Genomic DNA, 19,380 nt, shown 5'->3' on the forward strand with positions numbered 1-19,380 from the left:
CTAATTCAAAGATCTTCATCTTCTTAACAACCTTTAGCTGCCTGTTCATGTTATGAATGGGAAACTATGGGATGAGCTGAATATTAATACCATCCTGCAGCCTTCTAATGCCAGAACAGCAGTTCAAGAGGGGTATTATACTTGGTCCAGGTGTGACACCTTTTTATATTGTGTCATCTTGTGGTTGCACATGGCCAGTAATGTCTTGTTTTTGCAAGATAGGAGAGGCCTTCCAGCCAGGGTTGTGGAGTTCGAATCGAGAAGTTGGAATCATTTTTGGGTATCTGAAGTTGGATGATGTTTGTACCAACTCCACAGCCCTGGTAAGTGTTAGACTAAGGAGTACGAGTCGATTTTGGGTACATGGAGTCGGTGATTTTATAAACTGAGGAGTAGGGAGGATTTTTGTCCCGATTTCACAGCCCGGCTTCCAGCAATTCTCATACTATTACATTTTACGCTTGTGACTGAAGTTCTTTGTTAATGATGCAGTATAGATCAATAGCAAATCTTTTTTTTCTTCTCAGTAGATGCTCATGCAGAGATGTGTGAGACCATAACTTGGTTCTTCAGTGAATACTGCAGGTTTCTGTCATGCTTTGTACATTTCTTAATATATTTCTCTTACCTCCAGTTCCCCCAGTCTCAGCTCCTCCATTTGTAACCGAAGGACCTCAACCCGTTCCTTCTCTGCCTGACGCCGTTTCTCCTCTTCCCTCCTCATGTTTTCTATAGCCTCACGCCGGGCAATTTCATACTGGTTCTCAAACCTTTTCTTTTCTTTCTCCTCTTCAGCTTTTTCCTGTCAAGATACATAATGATGGTTCAAAGCCAGGTACATCATTCATTACATTAAATTATACTTTTCAAAAGGCTCTATATCAGTCTAAATGCACAGATTGACCAAACCGTTGTAAAAATATGTGCATTAGTAATTGATATCTGTCTGTAAACCAATCTATAAAAAAAAAGTGATTACCTTAATTTTCTCTGTGATCTGACCTCCCCAGGCATCAACCACATACTTCTTATGCAAACTGGATTCCACCTTTGAAGAAGCAAAACATTTAATCAGAGCCAAGCTTTCCAAGGATACGATTATTTATAATTTAGTTCCTAGGAACCAGTAGGTAAATTGTGGGAGAGAGAAACAGTGGCAGCTTCCATTTCACAGATATTTAGTCCCAAAATGGGGCTTTACAGCTTCTGCAGCAGATGCAGTCTACTGAATATAAATATGCTTGGACATACTTAAACACGGGATAAAAGTCCGATCGGTTTAAACATAAATCAGAATAGCATCCCTTCAATATTCCACTACAATTTTGCAGAGGATTCTCATATGTTTAGTAATTTATTTGTTCAACAATGCTATTTCTGGTATAAAAAAAAATGTGTATACACATTTAGCAGTAATCTTTTATGAATGGAATGCTTTAAAGGACAACCGAGGTGACATGTGACATAATGAGATAGACATGTGTATATACAGTACCAAGCACACAAATGACTAGGCTGTGATCCTTTTTTTCTTTCTCTGCATGAAAGAGTTAAACATCAGGTATGCAAGTGACAGAGACTGGGTCAGACTATAGCATAACCCTCACTGATGAGGAATTAAAGCTATAAAACACTTTCCTGTCATTAAATGGCTTCTGAGAGCTGGAAGGGGATAAAAAGGGTCAATAGGTCATAGATTTTAGCTCTGGCATACTTCAATGCATGTGTCATTTAGCAGAGACAATGCAACAGTAAAAACTAGATTTAAATATACAATAAAACTGCGGGATATTTAAAAATGTCATTTTTAGGAGAAGGAGGATAGATACAATTGTTTATCTCATCAGGTTTTTTTTTTTTCCACCACGGATGTCCTTAAAAGTTGACATTTCAGCAGAGAATAAAAAAATCGCCTTAGAAATTAAAAAAGAGTTAGCTACTTACCTCAGTAGCAGGAAGCCTCAGGACAGTCCAGAGTTTTCCCAGATCCTCCAAAAGGCCACAGTTACAGCGCAGAGACCCCTCTATACCGATTCAACTGAGCACAAGTTTCTTCTGGTCACAAGCGGCTGTGGATGAACACATCCAGACCAGGCATGTCATGGACTAAGGTTCGCATAGGTCCAGTTGGATAAACTGCTCATGCATGGAGGGGAGATACGTGCATGAGTGGCTTCATTCTACTGAGCGTGCTCCACAGCCGGGAGCACAGCCAGAAGGTGGAGAGGGTCCATGCTCTGTAAACAGTGGGCTATTGGAAGATCCAGGAGGCCCGCTACTACGGTAGGCAAGTCGCTAACGGTTTCAGGTCTTCTGTAATAAGAATAATAACTTTATCTTACTAGCAACCCCACTGTGAATGACCTCTGCCTCAGCAATTTTCAGGTCCATGCTGCTTGGTAATTTTAATACAAAAAAAAGAAAAGTGTCTACCAGTGAACAGAGAGGGGGCTGAGAAGTCTATTTAGGATTGTGGTACTCTTTTATGGAGGGTTGGGGTGGGAGGGGCATTCATACGGCTATTGAAGATTACCAAATTGTTTTTCTTTTCTTTCTGTGTTTTTTTATATTTTCTTTATTTTGTGGTCATGTTTAACCCCCAGAGACTCAGTGTTGTAATGTTACAACATCACATTTAAAGGAGTACTGTAGGGGGAAAAAAGGGTACTATTCCGTTAGCCGGGCGCAACCACCAGGTGGCGCTAATTACTATTCCTCCTCCAGGCCGCCATGGATAGTAGGGAAAGATGTAACTCTGGTGGAGTTTTATCGCCACCTAGTGGATGCGCCCGGCTAATGGAAAACAACCCCCCCAAAAAAAGAGTTGAACTTAACCAGGGCTTCTAATGGTCCCCCGTAAACGTCCTGTGCCCCCGCAGCCACTCACCGATGCTCCGGTTCCTGCCTCCGTTTCATTTCTGGCATTTCAGATTTTAACGTCGGAAAACCACTGCGCCTGTGCAGCCGTGTCCTCGCTCCTGCTGACGTCACCAGGAGTGTATTGCGCAGGCCCAGTATGGTCTGTGTAGTATGCTTCCTGTTGACATCAGCGGGAGCGAGGACACGGCCGTGCAGACGCAGTGGTTTTCCGACTTCAAAGTCGGAAATTTCAGACGTTAACTGGAGGCGGGAACCGGAGCATGGGTGAGTAACTGTGTGGGCACAAGATGTCTGCGGGGGACCATTAGAAGCCCCAGGTAAGTTCAACTCTTTTTCCCCCTACCCCCCTACAGTAGACCTTTAAGGCTACAAAAATTAAACCCTCCCCACATTCTTCTTTTCAAAACCTCATATACATTACTAATAGGTTCTGCTGTGTATAGCAATGTACATGAGGTTTTATAAAGAAAATGAGGGAGGGTTTATTTGTGTAGCCTTAAATGTGATGTTGTAATATTACAACACTGGGTTTCTGGGGGTTAATGCATGGTGCTTGCTTGACTGTACAGTGACTGTTAAAGCGGACCCAAACCAAACATTTTTTAATCCAAAAGATTTAGGGTACGTACAGACATACGATAACGATCGTTCGTTCTGAACGATGAACGATGTTAAAGGAGGTATCGGACGATGATCGTTTGAAGAAAGGCTACTTTGAACATCGTTCGTGTACGAACGATCTTGGAACGAGCGTTGCGTGCGCAACATGATGTATAAACTGATTTCAAACACAAGTGTCAAAAAGAACTGTTTGAGCATGTGCAAAGCTTTGAGAACAAACGATCAACGACCGATCGTTGTACAGACATTACTTTTTGAACGATGGTCGTTGAAAAAGATCTGGCAGAATGGATCGTTCTTTACCAACGACATATCTCGTTGGTCGGTCGTTTTAATGATCGTTTGTGCACTTTTTACAAACGATCGTCGGGCAATGCCGTCGGTAACGATCGTTTCAAACGACTATAGTCGCATGTCTGTACGCACCCTTAGTTGCACCACTCTGACACATACAAAGATAAATAAACACTCCTTCAAGCCTATGAGCATTTCAGTGCATGCTTTTCACCCTTCTCTTTGCATAACTAGGGTTATACAGGTGGCAGCCATTAGCAATTCCTCCTTTGCTGGACACCATCTACTCCACCAGTCTGCCGGATTATTTCCCGGCAATATGAAAGGAAGGGAGGGGATCCTCCAATAAATGTTAAGTATTTTATATTTGTCATCATGCAGCTGAAAACAGGCTGCTATTTATTATTATAATTTAGAAAATAGATTTTATTTCTGAAATCTTGTATTTTTAATTTGGGTCCACTTTAAAGGGACCCTGAGCAGAACAGTAAACAGTATTTATTGAGACTCCTCTCCCCAGCAATAATTGTCCTGCGTTATTAGCACATTTCTGTACAAATTTTTTTTTTTACAATAAACAAAAAACATATATGAATATTTTTTAAATTAAATTAAAAGTGTCTACCTCACGTAGTTTTGTATTGTTCTTCTTCCAATTCTCAAACAATAACTCCTCTGCAAGCTAGAAGTAAAAAAAAATACAAGTTACCGGTACTACTGAACTGCAATAAAGGAAATAATTAGTGCTCTTGCTTTGCAGTGATACACCAATTAGCTGAGCTTGTGTGTAGTTTGCAGTGTACCTGTTTCCTGCGTTCCTCCCGCGCAGACCTCAGCCCCTCAGCCTTTTCTCTCATGCTAGTGAGGTCAGGCTCTCTGTTCGTATTAAGCTCTTTCAGTTCTGCTTCAAGCAAGTTACGTTCTTCTTGCAACATTTTCCGAAGCTCTTCTCTTCGGCGCTCCAGATTCTTCCTCTTCTCCTCTTTCTGCTTCTCACGGTGGTATGCATTCATACTGGAAAAAATAACAGAAATAAAGAAAAATTCACCAAAACTCAAGAATGTAATCCCACATCTACTAAACTAAAAATCATGAAAACTCAAGAATGTAATCACGTCTACTAAACCATGCAAAGAGCAATGGAAATACTGTAGCACTTGAACTTCCAACAGGTAAAAGGCAAGCCTCCCTATACAATTTTCATTGGCCAATGACTGGCCAATTTTACCACTCCATGTAGTATGAAAGCTTACCTACACAATCTGCTCAAAACATCCAAAATCTGTTGGCCCTTATACTATAAGGAAGTGAAAAAATAGGTCAATCATTGGCCAATCAAAATTGGATCACCCTGAAGTCTGGTACACACTTTCAATTATACAATATAAAATATATATCAGCGCAATCACATAAAGGCAATCATAAAAAATGGATTAATCATTAAAGTTCTCCCCTGCTGACGCAAGATTGCGAAACCGGTCGGGAAGGCGTCAGGCGGCACCATTTTATTTGAGATCTACTTTTTCGGGGTTCCTAGTGCACGGGCCCCGTATGTGAGTTTTTCTTTTATCCTTGTTTTTAAATTGTTTTACTTGTTATGTAATAAAGACGGTTTACACTTAGATGTGCCGTATATCTCTTTCATGTCACTATCCTACTGGACGGACTCCCCTTTGGCGAGTCTCTGCGACCTCAGGATATCTACTATATTCGGGAGGAATCTGTGGTGTGCAACATCGCTGGTGAAACGACACCATTTGAAAGTTCTGCGGACCATCTATCAAACTCGTTTACAACCTTATAATGTGGGTTGTTGGAATCTGGTAAAACTTGCTTCTTTACCTTTTTGTTCGAAGATCCTGTATACCAGAAAATGACGAAAGCTGTATTACTATAGACCTGCGCTGACTTTATATATTCTTCTAAATCTTTATATTCTTCCACCAGCAATACACCACAAAACACAGTGCGCTTACCAGATTTTATCAGACCTTAATTACAGGGTCTGAAATAAGGCATCATACGACCAGCAGCTGGTGTCTTCCCTGCCGGCCCTCTTTTTCGGACTAGGATATCAGCACTTGTTTGGATATACCCACAGTGTTTGCATGCATGGAAAATAAAAGGCTCATCTAAGCGTATCAACCTTATAAAATTTATTCCACAAGCTTCATAAAACAACAATATATAAAACTCACATAAGGGTCCTTGTGACAGGGACCCAAAGCGACAACAGCATATAATCTCACAGGATTATATACTAACATCCCCTGAAGAAACTGAGTAGTGAAACCGGTCGGGTGAGGTGGGCATTTGGCTAGACAGCGTCCTGTGAGATTATATGCTGTTGTCACTTTGGGTCCCTGTCACAAGGACCCTTATGTGAGTTTTATATATATTATTGTTTTATGAAGCTTGTGGAATACATTTTATAAGGTTGATACGCTTAGATGAGCCTTTTATTTTCCATGCATGCAACCACTGTGGGTATATCCAAACAAGTGCTGATATCCTAGTCCGAGAAAGAGGGCCGGCAGGGAAGATACCAGCTGCTGGTCGTATGATGCCTTATTTCAGACCCTGTAATTAAGGTCTGAAAAAATCTGGTAAGCGCACTGTGTTTTGTGGTGTATTGCTGGTGGAGGAATATAAAGATTAGCACCGAAGGATACAGATTGTACTTTCAATTATAGTTTGCCAATTATTGATCAATTTTACCACTTTCATGTCGTATGAGGGTCAAAAGATACTGAATACTATAAGCATTAACCAATTTTACCACCTCCGCGTAGTATGAGAGTCCATAGATATTGAATACTATGAGCAAATTGTGTAGGTACCTCATACTACATATATGTGGTAATATTGGTCATTGATTGGCCAATCATAATTGAAAGTGTGTACCATGCTTTCAAGTGATGAAACATCTTCTAGAACAGAGAAAGGTGTCCAGATGAAGCTACTTTATAATTCCAGTCAATTGTCTAGCTAACTAACCCTATTATGTTCCTATTGGTTCTTTAGGAGAGAGAGAGAGAGAGAGAGAGAGAGAGAGAGAGAGAGAGAGAGAGAGAGAGAGAGAGAGAGAGAGAGAGAGAGAGAGAGAGAGAGAGAGAGAGAGAGAGAGAGCGAGCGAGAGAGACATGCTTTTTGCTAAGTGTGACAAAAATCAGTGAATTCATTTTGCAGGAAGCACTGAAAGGGGTGTGTTTACTGTATGAGGACAGCTGCCTCAGCAGAGCTCCTGCGGTCTATTCACAGCTGCTGTTAAGAGCTAATTAGAAACTTTGATCTGGCTAAACAACCACAGAACTCAGAGCAGTGGATTTCTTCACCAACTATATGTGGAATAAAGACTTTTCATTGTGTACTGTGCAAGAGTTCAGTTCCGTTTTAAAGACACAGTGGATCGCAAAACAACCCCACTTGTTATCTCTACTAAAAACATAAAGAAAAGAGAAATGATATATAATTATAACTTATTATAAAATTTATGTGCTTTTGGCACAGGTTACATTTAAAGATTTACACATTTTTTAATGGACACATTGCAATCATATTAAAAGATGAAATGTACTACCTTTGTTCATAGGAAATTCGTGAACTCCACTGAGCTTGTTTACTGCTGCACACGTCTGACTGCTTAAAATACCGATTAGCCATATCCCACTCATGCCGGAAACGAGCTTCTTGGTCTCTGTGACGCACAATCTGCTTCTCCAGTGCTCTGCTACGGCTGTGGCAATTAGAGGGAAGTGTAGGTAATGCCATCTGGTATGGAACAAAGAAAATCCATTAGGCAGTTAGGAAGGATATTAAAGCAAACCTGAAGTGAAAATAAACTTATGAGATAATTAATTGTATGTAAAGAAGTAGAAGTAGGTAAAAATATTTTTTCAACACATTCTGTAAAGAAAAACAGAAAGGGACTTGCATGTAGTAAGGCCTCTTTTCCACAGGCGGCTGAACTGCTCATTGGTCAGGCAGTTCAGCCACTCGGCTGCCGGCTACAAGCGCCATTCACCTGAAATGATACGCAGCCAAATAGCAGCATTTGGTAACACTGCGCTTGTCACATATTACTCGCAGCTGGTTTACTCAGAGGACTCCAACCGCCATCCTTCCATGGAGAAGATTCATAGCAGACTCCCCAAGATGTCTGCCTCTGGTACCCATTACCCTTCGTCTCTGTTCAACAACCATCTTCTCTTTCAGCAAACTTGGACTGGATTTTCAAAAAAGGGTCTAATAAGTGATAACAGTTTTCACAGCTTGTCTGGGTCATATCAGAACATGGTGATGATTATCGAAAGGTTTAAATTAATGTGTGCGATTCTAGTAACACCTATATCAAGAAATTGTCTTTAATATATGCAGAACAGCCTGATTTCACCAACTAGGCGACCAGCAGTGAGCCACTGCACTCCTGCTGGGCAATAAGGCAGAACCTTATGTAGCTTACTACGGCCATAAAGCAGGCTGTTGTCACAAACAGGGCTCTTCTGAGTCCCAACCAGCCCACACAGTGAAATGAGAATACAACCATGATGACTTAACTTCTAATGCCCTTCCCCTGCCTGCATAGTGAAATGAGAATACAACTATGACTTGACTTCTAATGCCCTTCCCCTGCCTGCATAGTGAAATGAGAATACAACTAGGACTTGACTTCTAATGCCCTTCCCCTGCCTGCATAGTGAAATGAGAATACAACTAGGACTTGACTTCTAATGCCCTTCCCCTGCCTGCATAGTGAAATGAGAATACAACTAGGACTTGACTTGACTTCTAATGCCCTTCCCCTGCCCATGTCAAGAAGTGATAGTAAAGTGTTTAGTTTCCTCTGCTGACATGTAGCAGACAGAAAAACTGTAAGCTATGAAACTGGGTTTCTTGTGGCTTTAAGTCATTTAGAAGCTAGCGCTGTAATCACAGCGCAGGAGATTTGGGTGCACACTGAGTAACTTTGGCACCATCAGAAGACGGAGCAGAAGTTACATTTTAAAACACTATAATTCGGGCTCCAGCAATAGCTGGAAGCCGAATTATATAATTCTCCACTATCCACGTGGACCTTGAGGGGGAATAGTAATTAACGTTGCCGGGAACTAGTGCAGCAGCCGGATAGGTGGCCATACACTGGTCGATTTGCCATCAGATTCGACCAACAAATAGATCCATTTCTGATCGAATCTGATCAGAGAGGGATCGTATGGCCACCTTTACTGCAAACAGATTGTGAATCGATTTCAGCCTGAGACCGATCACAATCAGTGGAGCTGCCGCCGCCCCTACAAACCCCCCCGCCCCCCCGCATACATTACCTGCTCCGACCGGCGTGAGTTCCCTGGTCCCCGCTGACTTCTTCTCCACTCCGGGCTCCAGACCATTCCTGCAGCTACTGAACTTCCTGTCCAGCGGAAGTTTAAACAGTAGAGGGCGCTCTGTTTAAACTTCCAGCCGGGACAGGAAGTTGTGTAGCTGCAGCCGGTTCGGAACCCAGCGCGGAAAGAAGATAGCGGGGACCAGGGGACTCGCGCCGGCCGGAACAGGTAATGTATACCCGCTGTATTGCGTCGGTCATTCGAACGCCACAATCGACGCACTCCTGACCCGCCGGCGATTGAGAAAAATCTTCCACATGGACGGATCGACGGGAACGATCGATTTCGGACGGAAATAGAGGCTGTATCCTGCACCCAAGTCTCCTGGCGGCAATTACATAGGTACGCTTTAGAAGAGCCTAGCTACGTGGCCTTCTAAAGCCCAGGCAAGAAGCTATTGCTGAGCCTGTAGTGGAAGTAAACACATGTTCCTGCAAGATCTCAGTAGGGATGGTCAGTACTGACGCAAGCCAGACAGAGAAACGCTTCCTACTCAGATAAAAGCATGCCAATGCAATTCTGGGCGGCATCCTACAGTTTTCTGCAGAACGCATCCTAATCTATATAGCCGGGCATAATACTGTTATATCGATTCAGCTGTGGCTTTGCAGCCGCACAGGTGCCGCGTCCAATTCAGAACAGATGCAGCACCCAGTGGGAATAGGGCCTATAAAACACCATTCCACTGGCTACTGTTTTGAGTGACACATTTATGCAGTGTTTCATAAAAATAAAACTCAAACAGCAATGAGCATGCAGTATTTCATCCCATGTCCTGCCGCATGCATTTCCACAAAATTATATATGTACATTTTTTTTATATATATATATAGTATTTGATATTTTGATTTGCATTTAAAATAAAATTGGAAATAGCTCAGCAGCAGCTTGTGGGATTCCTGCTGGACTACACAGTAGCATGCATAGGGTATACATGCAGGCACTGAGCAGCATGCCACACACATGTACCCCAGATCATAGCACACTGCTTCACGTCACTTACCTCTGTACTCTATTGCCCGCTTTCAGCACTTGTTATTAACGGATCGCAAAGCTTAGCTAGCCACATGCACTTCCTGTTCCGGTGTGTCTCGTTGCCATGGCGATAGCTTCAGCGCGACTATGGCAGTTGCGGCGGGTCAATCCTCGAAAATGACAGTTGGAATGCGTTCTACTGAACTCTGTGACGTGTTCTGAATCAACTGGTCGTTCTAACCTGCAAGAAATCATCTCCAGGCCACATGTATTACCAGAGAACAGCCCCGCATAACACAGCACGACACGGTTGGCAAATGCCTTAAAGGGGAAAAAAGAACAAGAAATATATACATGCGCGTTCAAACATACACAGTCAAAGTACCCCAGTGTTTCTTATATTCCAGCAAACACTCCATATGCATGATTACATTTAATGTAGCATTGTTATTCTAGGTTAACAGGGAGCGTTATCCGCTTCACTGTAAGCTGTCAGGCTTGGTTTCCACTTCTGCAGGTGTGGTCAAAGTTTTTGCAACTTTGTAAGATTTTGCAACTCCGGTTGCAATAATTTTTAGGTAATAGAATGAGAAAGTGCAACCTAAGGATTGATGTAAACCTTTTATTATCAGAAAATGCCATCCAACATAACCCTATTCTCGCACTGAACCCTCCACTACCGGGCAACTAATAACCTCCCCAAAATTATTGTTTTTTTTAAGCAACTTCGGCTCCGTCTTCTGACGGCGCCGATGTTACTCACTGAGCGCCGCAATAGATGTGATTCCCATTATAGTCTATGGTGTCGCCCAAATCTAGCAGTGCTTTCCCCAGTATAGGTAGCTAGATGACCCCTCCCCTCTTTCCCTCTAGTATAGGTAGCCTGATGACTCCCTTATCTTATTTCCTCTCTTTCCCACTCCCCCGCTTTCAGTGCAGCTTGCCTCCACACCCATCAGTGTCACTCACTTCTCTGCTCGTCTCCAGTGCAGAAGCTCCCTCTTCCCCTCCATCTCCAATGCTGCCCAAGTCTGTAGCTGCCCGCCACAATGCCAACGTGTACAGAGAGCAAGGTGGCCGCTGCACAGGTGGCTGGCAGCAGGGAGATCAGGCACTTGCCTGATCTCCCTGCATTGCAGCATTTGCAAATGCTGCACCAGTTTAGCCTGCTGCTTTAGTGCCCTTGTTCCTGTGGTGCCCTAGGCCATGGCCTAGGTCGGCCTTGGCTTAAATCCGGCCTGAGAAAGGATCAGTGTGGTTTGAATAATAAAACTACACTTTGTGCTTATGAATTCTCTATGGTATGACTGACTAGGGGTGTAGTGGGGGGCGTGACTATGGGTGTGTTAGGGATGTGTCTAAGACCCGGTTCACATTGCATAAAGCCAACTGATCAATCCAAACAGATTCGGTACAGCGGATTCAGTCTCCGCTTCACCGGATCCGTATGGCTTGTTGCACACCGGCAAAAAGATCCATCAAAACGGAATGATCACTGACTGATCGGATCGTTTTTCATTCCGTTTGCCAGGTGAGGGAGGGTGCAGCAGCCGGGCGGATGGGTGAGTGAGGGTTAAAACATACTGAGTGGTCTATTGAAGCCGGCGGTAGAGAGGGTTTCAGGCTTTCCACTTTCTTCTGCATTATGTGACTAGTCACATGACACGTCTTGTAGTCATATGACGTGAAAGAAGACGGATGCCTATAACCATCTCTACCACCGGCTTCAATAGACCATTCGGTATGTTTTAACCCTCGCTCACCCACCCGCCCCCAATGCAGGGCTTTTTCTTCCGTTTCCGGTCCGCTAAGCTCAGCGGTCCGGAAAATTTGGTACTGCAGCAAATTTGCGGTCCGTCCAGCGGAATGTACGAAACTAATCCGTACGAACGGACACATGTGAACGGTTCCATTGGTTAACATTGGATCCATTCACATTCGTTCCGTTTGTACAGTATACGTTCCGCTCCCGTTATGCTTTTTAATGCTAATGTGAACCGGGACTTAAAGGGGTTCTGTGGGGGGCTGAAAATAAAAACAGACTCTTACCTGGGGCTTCTGTTGGCTCCCTGCAGCTGTAATGTCCTACACCGTCCTCCAACTATGCTCCGTTCCCCACCGCCAGTCCCGGTCTGATATTCGTCTAGTAGTGCTCGCTCCCGCGTGCATCATCAGGAACTTACTGTGAATGCGCAGTATGAAGTTTTCTTGTACTGTGCCTGCGCAGTAAGCTCCCGATGAGGCGTGTGGGAGCGAGCATGCCCACGGCCGCGCAGCCGAGTCTAATTAGACAACGAATTAGACCAGCGGCGGGGATCGGAGCATTGTTGAAGGATGGCGTGGGACATTGTAGCTGCAGGGGGCCGTTAGAAGCCCCAGGCAAGTGTCCGTTTTTAATTTGTAACACACACACACACACACACACAACACACACACACACACACACACACACACACACACACACACACACACACACACACACACACACACACACACACACACACACACACACACACACACACACACACACACACACACACACACACACACACACACACACACACACACACACACACACACACACACACACACACACACACACACACACCCCTCCTTTACAGCTGGAGCCTGGGACAGATGCCTGTCCGTGATTATTGTGGATTGCACAGAAGTGCGGCCCGTTTATCGCAACAGATGCGAAATGTGAACAGATCCTATTCATAAAATTGAATCCATTCACTGACAGTTTTGCAATGACTGGACAATGGACAAATAGTTCCGGACCGGTTTCCGCTCAAGTAGGGACAGAGCATTCACTTGTCTATTTTGTGTGCGTTTATTGCACATAAAAACTGATTTTAACTGAGAACTCATGTTAATCAATGAGTTAGTTCACACTTGAATGCGTTTTTCACACGCAGAAAAAAACTGACATCTTGCAGCATAATTCTGCTGCAGACCTGTGTTATTTTTTGGGGGGCAAGCTGCGGAGCTGTTATTTTGGTGGGCTGAGGAACCGTGTTATTTGGGTGGGCATGCTGAGGAACTGTGTTATTTGGGTGGGCATGCTGAGGAACCGTGTTATTTGGGTGGGCATGCTGAGGAACCGTGTTATTTGGGTGGGCATGCTGAGGAACCGTGTTATTTGGGTGGGCATGCTGAGGAACCGTGTTATTTGGGTGGGCATGCTGAGGAACCGTGTTATTTGGGTGGGCATGCTGAGGAACTGTGTTATTTTTCGATAGACATGCTGCACAGCTGTATTACTTGAGTGGTTGCTGGAGTTGTCATCTCAGTGCCTCAGAACTGCTGCATTCGTCATTTGGGAGCTTGTTATATTTTTAAATTAAGAAAAAATAAAAACTAATGTAGGATTATATTCTTACTGTGGGATGCAAAAGTTTGGGCAACCTTGTTAATCGTCATGATTTTCCTGTATAAATCTTTGGTTGTTACGATAAAAAATGTCAGTTAAATATATCATATAGGAGACACACAATGATATTTGAGAAGTGAAATGAAGTTTATTGGATTTACGAATGTGTGCAATAATTGTTTAAACAAAATTAGGCAGGTGCATACATTTAGGCACTGTTGTCAATTTATCGATTCCAAAATCTGTAGAAATAATTATTGGAACTCAAATTGGCTTGGTAAGCGCAGTGACCCCTGACCTACATACACAGGGGAATCCAATTATGAGAAAGAGTTTTTAAGAGAGTCAGTTGTAAGTTTCCCTAATCTTTTAATATTCTCTGAAGAGTAGCAACATGGGGGTCTCAAAACAACTCTCAAATGACCTGAAGACAAAGAATGCTCAACGCCATGGTTTAGGGGAAGGATACAGAAAGCTGTCTCTGACATTTCAGCTGTCTGTTTCCACAGTTAGGAACATACTGAGAGAATGGAAGACCACAGGCTCAGTTCAAGTTAAGGCTCAAAGTGGGAGACCAAAAATCTCGGATAGACAGAAGCGATGAATGGTGAGACCAGTCAGAGTCAACCCACAGACCAGCACCAAAGACCTACAACATCATTTTGCTGCAGATGGAGTCACTGTGCATCGTTTAACCATTCGGTGCACTTTATACAAGGAGATGCTGTATGCGAGAGTGATTTAGAAAAAGCCTTTTCTCCGCTCACAGCACAAACAGAGCCACTTGAGGTATGTTTTTTGTCATTGTCATTTTGGAATAACGTGCTGTGGACTGATGAAACTAAAATGGAGTTATTTGGGCATAACAAGGGGCATTATGCATGTAGGAAAAACAACACAGCAGTCCAACAAAAACAGACCAACAAGAGATGGGCAATCTTGCGCTGCTGAAACACCTGGGCCGATGGCGGATCACACACTCTGGCAAGCTCCTGTAAGCTGGGTTGTACAGCTGAACTTGGTAAACCAAAAACAAAGGGAGAGAGGAGCGCTCCGTAGTGTGTTATCCTTTAATAGAAATAAAAACTATGTGCATACAAGTTGCACTTACTAGATAAAAAGTGATTCAGGCATAAAATTGGGCTATCCCATCCCTCTCAGCAGCAACCAACCGGGGAAACCTGGGGACAGCTATGGCCAGTAGCAATCCTGGTCTTGGTGGTGTGGTAGACATGAGGTGCCCTCCGTGGTGCTCGACGTGTGCTGGATAACGCCATGACGTGTTTCCACTACTGTGTATAGGCAGGTGCATCTGCACACCTCTCTTGATCGCACTCCCATGGCTGGAAGCATTGTGCGCTTGCGCAGTTCACAAAGACTAATGCTGGGTACACACGATGAGATTTCCCGTTCGATTTGCGGATCGATTCGATTAAATCAAACATGTTCGATTGGATTTCGATCGTTTTTTTCATGATAGGTATGCAAAATCGACGGAAAAAACGATCGAAATCCAATCGAACATGTTTGATTTAATCGAATCGATCCGGGAATCGAACGGGAAATCTCATCGTGTGTACCCAGCATGAAACTGTACAAGCGCTATTGAGAGAGGTGCGCAGACGCACCCATGCATGCGCAGTAGCCCACAGCCGCGACCACAACTGTAGTCGGGGATATTTTGGAGGTGACAGCAGCAACCTGGAGGGCAACAGAACTACAGTGAGGTGCCTGATAGACTGCTATTGGCTGGAAGGTGTCCCAGGTAAGTAAATTTAATCTCCCGCCATGTGGCAAGTTCAGCAATTGTATGTGGCCCATTGAAACTTTACTACAAGTGTGGGCAGTTTAATAAGAATTCTTCTTTAAAATCCCTGGAAGCCAGCTCACCCACCCGTCACCCGTCTCAGTTGTAAAAACATTTTATGCCATTGAGAAATTACAAAGTACAAAAGTTACTTGAAAGTTACCAAGTTACTCATTGCTACAAAAGGATACAGACAGCTACAAAAAGTTGACAGTTGTTGCGATATATGTCAATGCTAAAAGCCCATACACACCTGTGACCGATGCCACTAGACAGGGATCGGAGGCAGCTGTATAGTTGATGACACATTCCATCACTATTGGGGGGGGGGGGTCAGCAATCGGAGGCTACAGTACACACTGTCGTTATTGGCCGCCTCAGCCAACTTTGATCAAGCGTGTGCGCAGAGCTTGATAGAGGTTTTATTGCCTCTTGTCACTGCTGGGGAAATTCCATCTAATGCTTGTCCAGATCAGACTTGTCACCAAGACACATATTGCTCTTACCATGGCAATGATAACAGTAGGAACTTGATAATTGTTGTAGAATTACAGTAGGATACTCAGCTACCGTAGTTCTCATTAAATTAAAAACGATGGCATCAATCTCACACCTGCAGCCCTGCCCAGCTACTTGCACGTTTGTTCAGCACCTCTGATGCCCAAATGACAACTTACAGAAAGTTGTTAAAAAAAAAAAAAAAAAACTTCCACTACCAGGGTATGAAAGTTCACTTGTGACCCGGTAAATGGCAACTTCCAATGTCTGTGGAAAGTGGCTCTAAATATTTCATTAGAAAACCTGGCTTTCATCTGAGACTTTATTATTTATTCACACCTGTGAAAGCAGCCACTACTCTACTATATCATGGCACAGGCTACACTGATATCTCCAGCACGTGATTGGCCAGAGCTCGCCTTCTTCCTGATGTTACTGAGATCAGTGACGTGCTAACCCCGACTGGCCCGCCTTATTCGCTGAGAAGGCTCTTGCTGATTGGGCCTGACGCGCTGTGTGAGATCCGCCCCTGCAGCCAGCTGTATGGGGAGAGAGTGGTATGGTTTAGTTCCGCTTCGGTCAGAGTCTGGGCGTTGGGTTAGGGGAAGCTTGACAGGGAAGTTTTACCTTTCGCAGGTGATCACTGGCTCGGGACCATGGCTCTACTTGTTCAGCACTCATTCAAGCCGCTGCCCGCCGACAAGCAAATAGACACCTGCAGTTTCCTGGAGTCTGTGTCTCATTTGCCGGCTTTTTTTGGTAAGTCAGCATGTCTTGGGAATAAGTGTCAAAGTCAAGGCGACAGTTTCCTTAGCAATAATCTGATATTCCCCTGTGCCATGGCAGAAAGGCATTGTGGACTGCTCTGATTTCTTCTCTTATACGCCTCTGAACTGTTGCGTGGCTGATGTTGTCTGTACTGTACTGTACTGAGTTAGTGAGTGATGAGTTCTGAAGTGTTCCTCAGTTGTTATAAAGTACTTTTTGTGGGACATGGAATCTCCTCTCTGTGGTGGATACTTACATATCAATATAATACAATAACATTTGTATAGCACTTTTTTCCCATAGGACTCAAAGCACTTAGGTTCTCTCAGATTCAGTAGTTGGTAGTAGGATTAAGTATTCATACAAAAGTTATATTTCTGCAAATGCCAAACTGAACAGGTGAGTTTTCAGTTTGGATTTAAACACCTCCAGGGAAGGAGCTGTCCTGATCTACTGAGGTAAGGAGTTCCAGAACGTAGGGGCAGCATGACAGAAGGCTCTGGGACCAAAAGTTTCCAAGTGGACTCTGGGTATGACTAGATTATTAGGACCTGTGGATCTGAGAATGCAGGGATTGCTACGCAGATGCAACATTTCTTTCATGTATCCAGGGCCCAGATTATTTAGTGATTTAAATGTCAGTAGGCCAATCTTGAATAGGACCCTCCATTTTATAGGTAGCCAGTGAAGGGAATGCAGGACTGGCGTTATGTGGCAGTGACGGGGTTGGTTGGTTAACAGTCTGGCAGCAGTATTCTGTATCAGCTCTAGACGGGACAAGTCCTTTTTTGGAAGGCCAGTGTAGAGAGCATTGCAGTAGTCCAGTTGGGATGTGGTGAAGGCATGGACTAAGGTTGGTAGATCTTCTGGGGGGATGAGGTGCTTGATTTTTGCGATGTTCTTCAGGTGAAAATGGGATGATTTCACTACAGCAGAGATGGGAGTCCTGAAGTTTAAATCCCCATCAATTATAACTCCCAGGCTACGCACATGATCAGAGCTGTGTAGATCCATGCCTCCTATTCTCAGTGGTGAAGACTGCAAGTTAAGTTGTTGTGATGTCATGTGCTGCCTTCCAATCAGAAGGACTTCAGTTTTGTCTGCATTTAGTTTCAGCCAGTTGTCACTCATCCATTGCTGTAGTTTGCCTAAGCAGGTGTTTATAGTTGGAGTTGGGTCTGTCACACCAGGCTTGAAGGAAAGATATAGTTGGGTGTCATCAGCATAGCAGTGGTATGTTAGGCCATGTTTTTGGATTCGTTTTCCAAGAGGTAACATGTAAATCGTGAAAAGCGAGGGAGATAGGATTGAACCCTGGTGCACCCCATACTTAAAGTGAACCTAAAGCCGGGGGAAAAAAATGAGATTTCCTGGCCGCAATAGCAACATAGGGGGCGATATACAGGCTGGAAACGCGAACAATCACTTGCGTTCCCATGCCTGCTGGCCGGTGACGGCCAAACCGGAAGTGCTCGCCGGCGGGTCCTGGAGCGTCAGAGCGGGGCTGCGAGAGCACCGATCGGCTGCAGGGAGCTGAGGGAAGCCCCAGGTGAGTTAATCTAATTTTTTTCCCCCCCGGCTTTAGGTTCACTTTAAGTGGTACAGAGGTGGACAGGAAGGGCACCATAGTCACTTTTTGGGTTCTGCCACTCAAGAAGGATTGGAACCACTGAAGAATTATGCCAGCAATGCCACAGTATTCCTGTAGCCTGCTTATCAAAATGTCATGGTTAACTGTATCAAAGGCTGCAGAAAGGTCTAGCAGTATCAGGATGTTAGCACTCTCCTTTGTCTCGTGCCATGAGGAGGTGGTTGCATATTTGGATGAGAGCAGTTTCAGTGCTGTGATGTTTCCTGAAGCCAGACTGGAATGGGTCAGAACTTGTAGGATTTTGGCTCCTAGCTGGAGGTATAAAGCTTTTTCAATTAGCTTACCCAGAAAGGGAAGGTTAGAGACAGGTCTGTAGCTGGTCATTGCATCTGGGTCCAGGGAGGGTTTTTTGAGGAGAGGCCTGATGATCGCTTCCTTCAGTAAAGCAGGAAATATCCCTGATTGTAAGGAACAGTTCACAATTTTGAGGAATACCGGTACAAACATGTCGGGGCAGTTCAACATGAACTGTGTTGATCCAGGTCACAGGTAGTTTGGCAGAGGTGAAGGAGGATGCTTGATGTGACTTTTTCATCAATTTCTTTGGTATTAGGTTCAGATGCTGTAAGTTGGATGGCGGACCTTATAGCGGAGACTTTGTCTGAAAAGAAATGGGCAAATTAGTTACAGAGATCTTTTGAAGACTGGATATTACGTTTTTGACATGCCGGGTTGCAGAGTTTTTCCACTGTGTGGAACAGTTGGGCTGGTTTGTTAACTGCATTTACAATCTCATGTGACAGAAAGGATGAATTTCTCAGTGATTACCTTTTGGTAGTTCTTCAAGTGGAGGATTAAAGCATGTTTGTCTTCTGGGGACATACCAAGTACCCACAGCACTTACATTTGTGCACATTTGGAGGGAAGGGATGCGGGTGGGTAGCACCGATACGGAGGAGGCGGGGGAGTGGCGCTAACGGACAGGCATAGGTAAACATTGTGCTGGCGACACGCTGTGTGTCGCTAGCACTGCGGGGGGTATAGCAGCTGGCAGGGGGGTCCTGGAGGCACACCATGGGGCAACGGAGGCTGGTGTTAGTGTGCACAACCAGCCTCTGTGCCCCACTAACATAATTAAATCCCACCTTGGGTTCTCTTTAAGGCTCATACACAACACACCTACCAA

General features: G+C 44.2%; 2 protein-coding genes across 2 annotated transcripts in view; one reads left to right on the forward strand and one right to left on the reverse strand.

Annotated features, from left to right (window-relative positions):
- TCHP (trichoplein keratin filament binding) overlaps nucleotides 1–10,290 on the reverse strand; it is a 37,846-nt gene extending 27,556 nt beyond the window's left edge. Inside the window, exons 1-6 of the mRNA XM_068271473.1 lie at nucleotides 10,183–10,290; nucleotides 7,376–7,566; nucleotides 4,599–4,809; nucleotides 4,421–4,477; nucleotides 980–1,048; nucleotides 629–802 (exon numbers count right to left, since the gene is read on the reverse strand). Of these exons, the coding sequence (XP_068127574.1) occupies nucleotides 629–802; nucleotides 980–1,048; nucleotides 4,421–4,477; nucleotides 4,599–4,809; nucleotides 7,376–7,566 (702 nt within the window). The 5' untranslated portion in view covers nucleotides 10,183–10,290. The remainder of the gene's footprint in view (nucleotides 1–628; nucleotides 803–979; nucleotides 1,049–4,420; nucleotides 4,478–4,598; nucleotides 4,810–7,375; nucleotides 7,567–10,182) is intronic.
- Nucleotides 10,291–16,381: 6,091 nt separating this feature from the next.
- Nucleotides 16,382–19,380, forward strand: part of GLTP (glycolipid transfer protein) — a 73,225-nt gene continuing 70,226 nt past the window's right edge. Inside the window, exon 1 of the mRNA XM_068239252.1 lies at nucleotides 16,382–16,594. Coding sequence (XP_068095353.1) covers nucleotides 16,492–16,594 — 103 coding nt within the window. The 5' untranslated portion in view covers nucleotides 16,382–16,491. The remainder of the gene's footprint in view (nucleotides 16,595–19,380) is intronic.

This window comes from Hyperolius riggenbachi, chromosome 1, assembly GCF_040937935.1.
Source record: "Hyperolius riggenbachi isolate aHypRig1 chromosome 1, aHypRig1.pri, whole genome shotgun sequence".
Lineage (NCBI taxonomy): Eukaryota > Metazoa > Chordata > Amphibia > Anura > Hyperoliidae > Hyperolius > Hyperolius riggenbachi.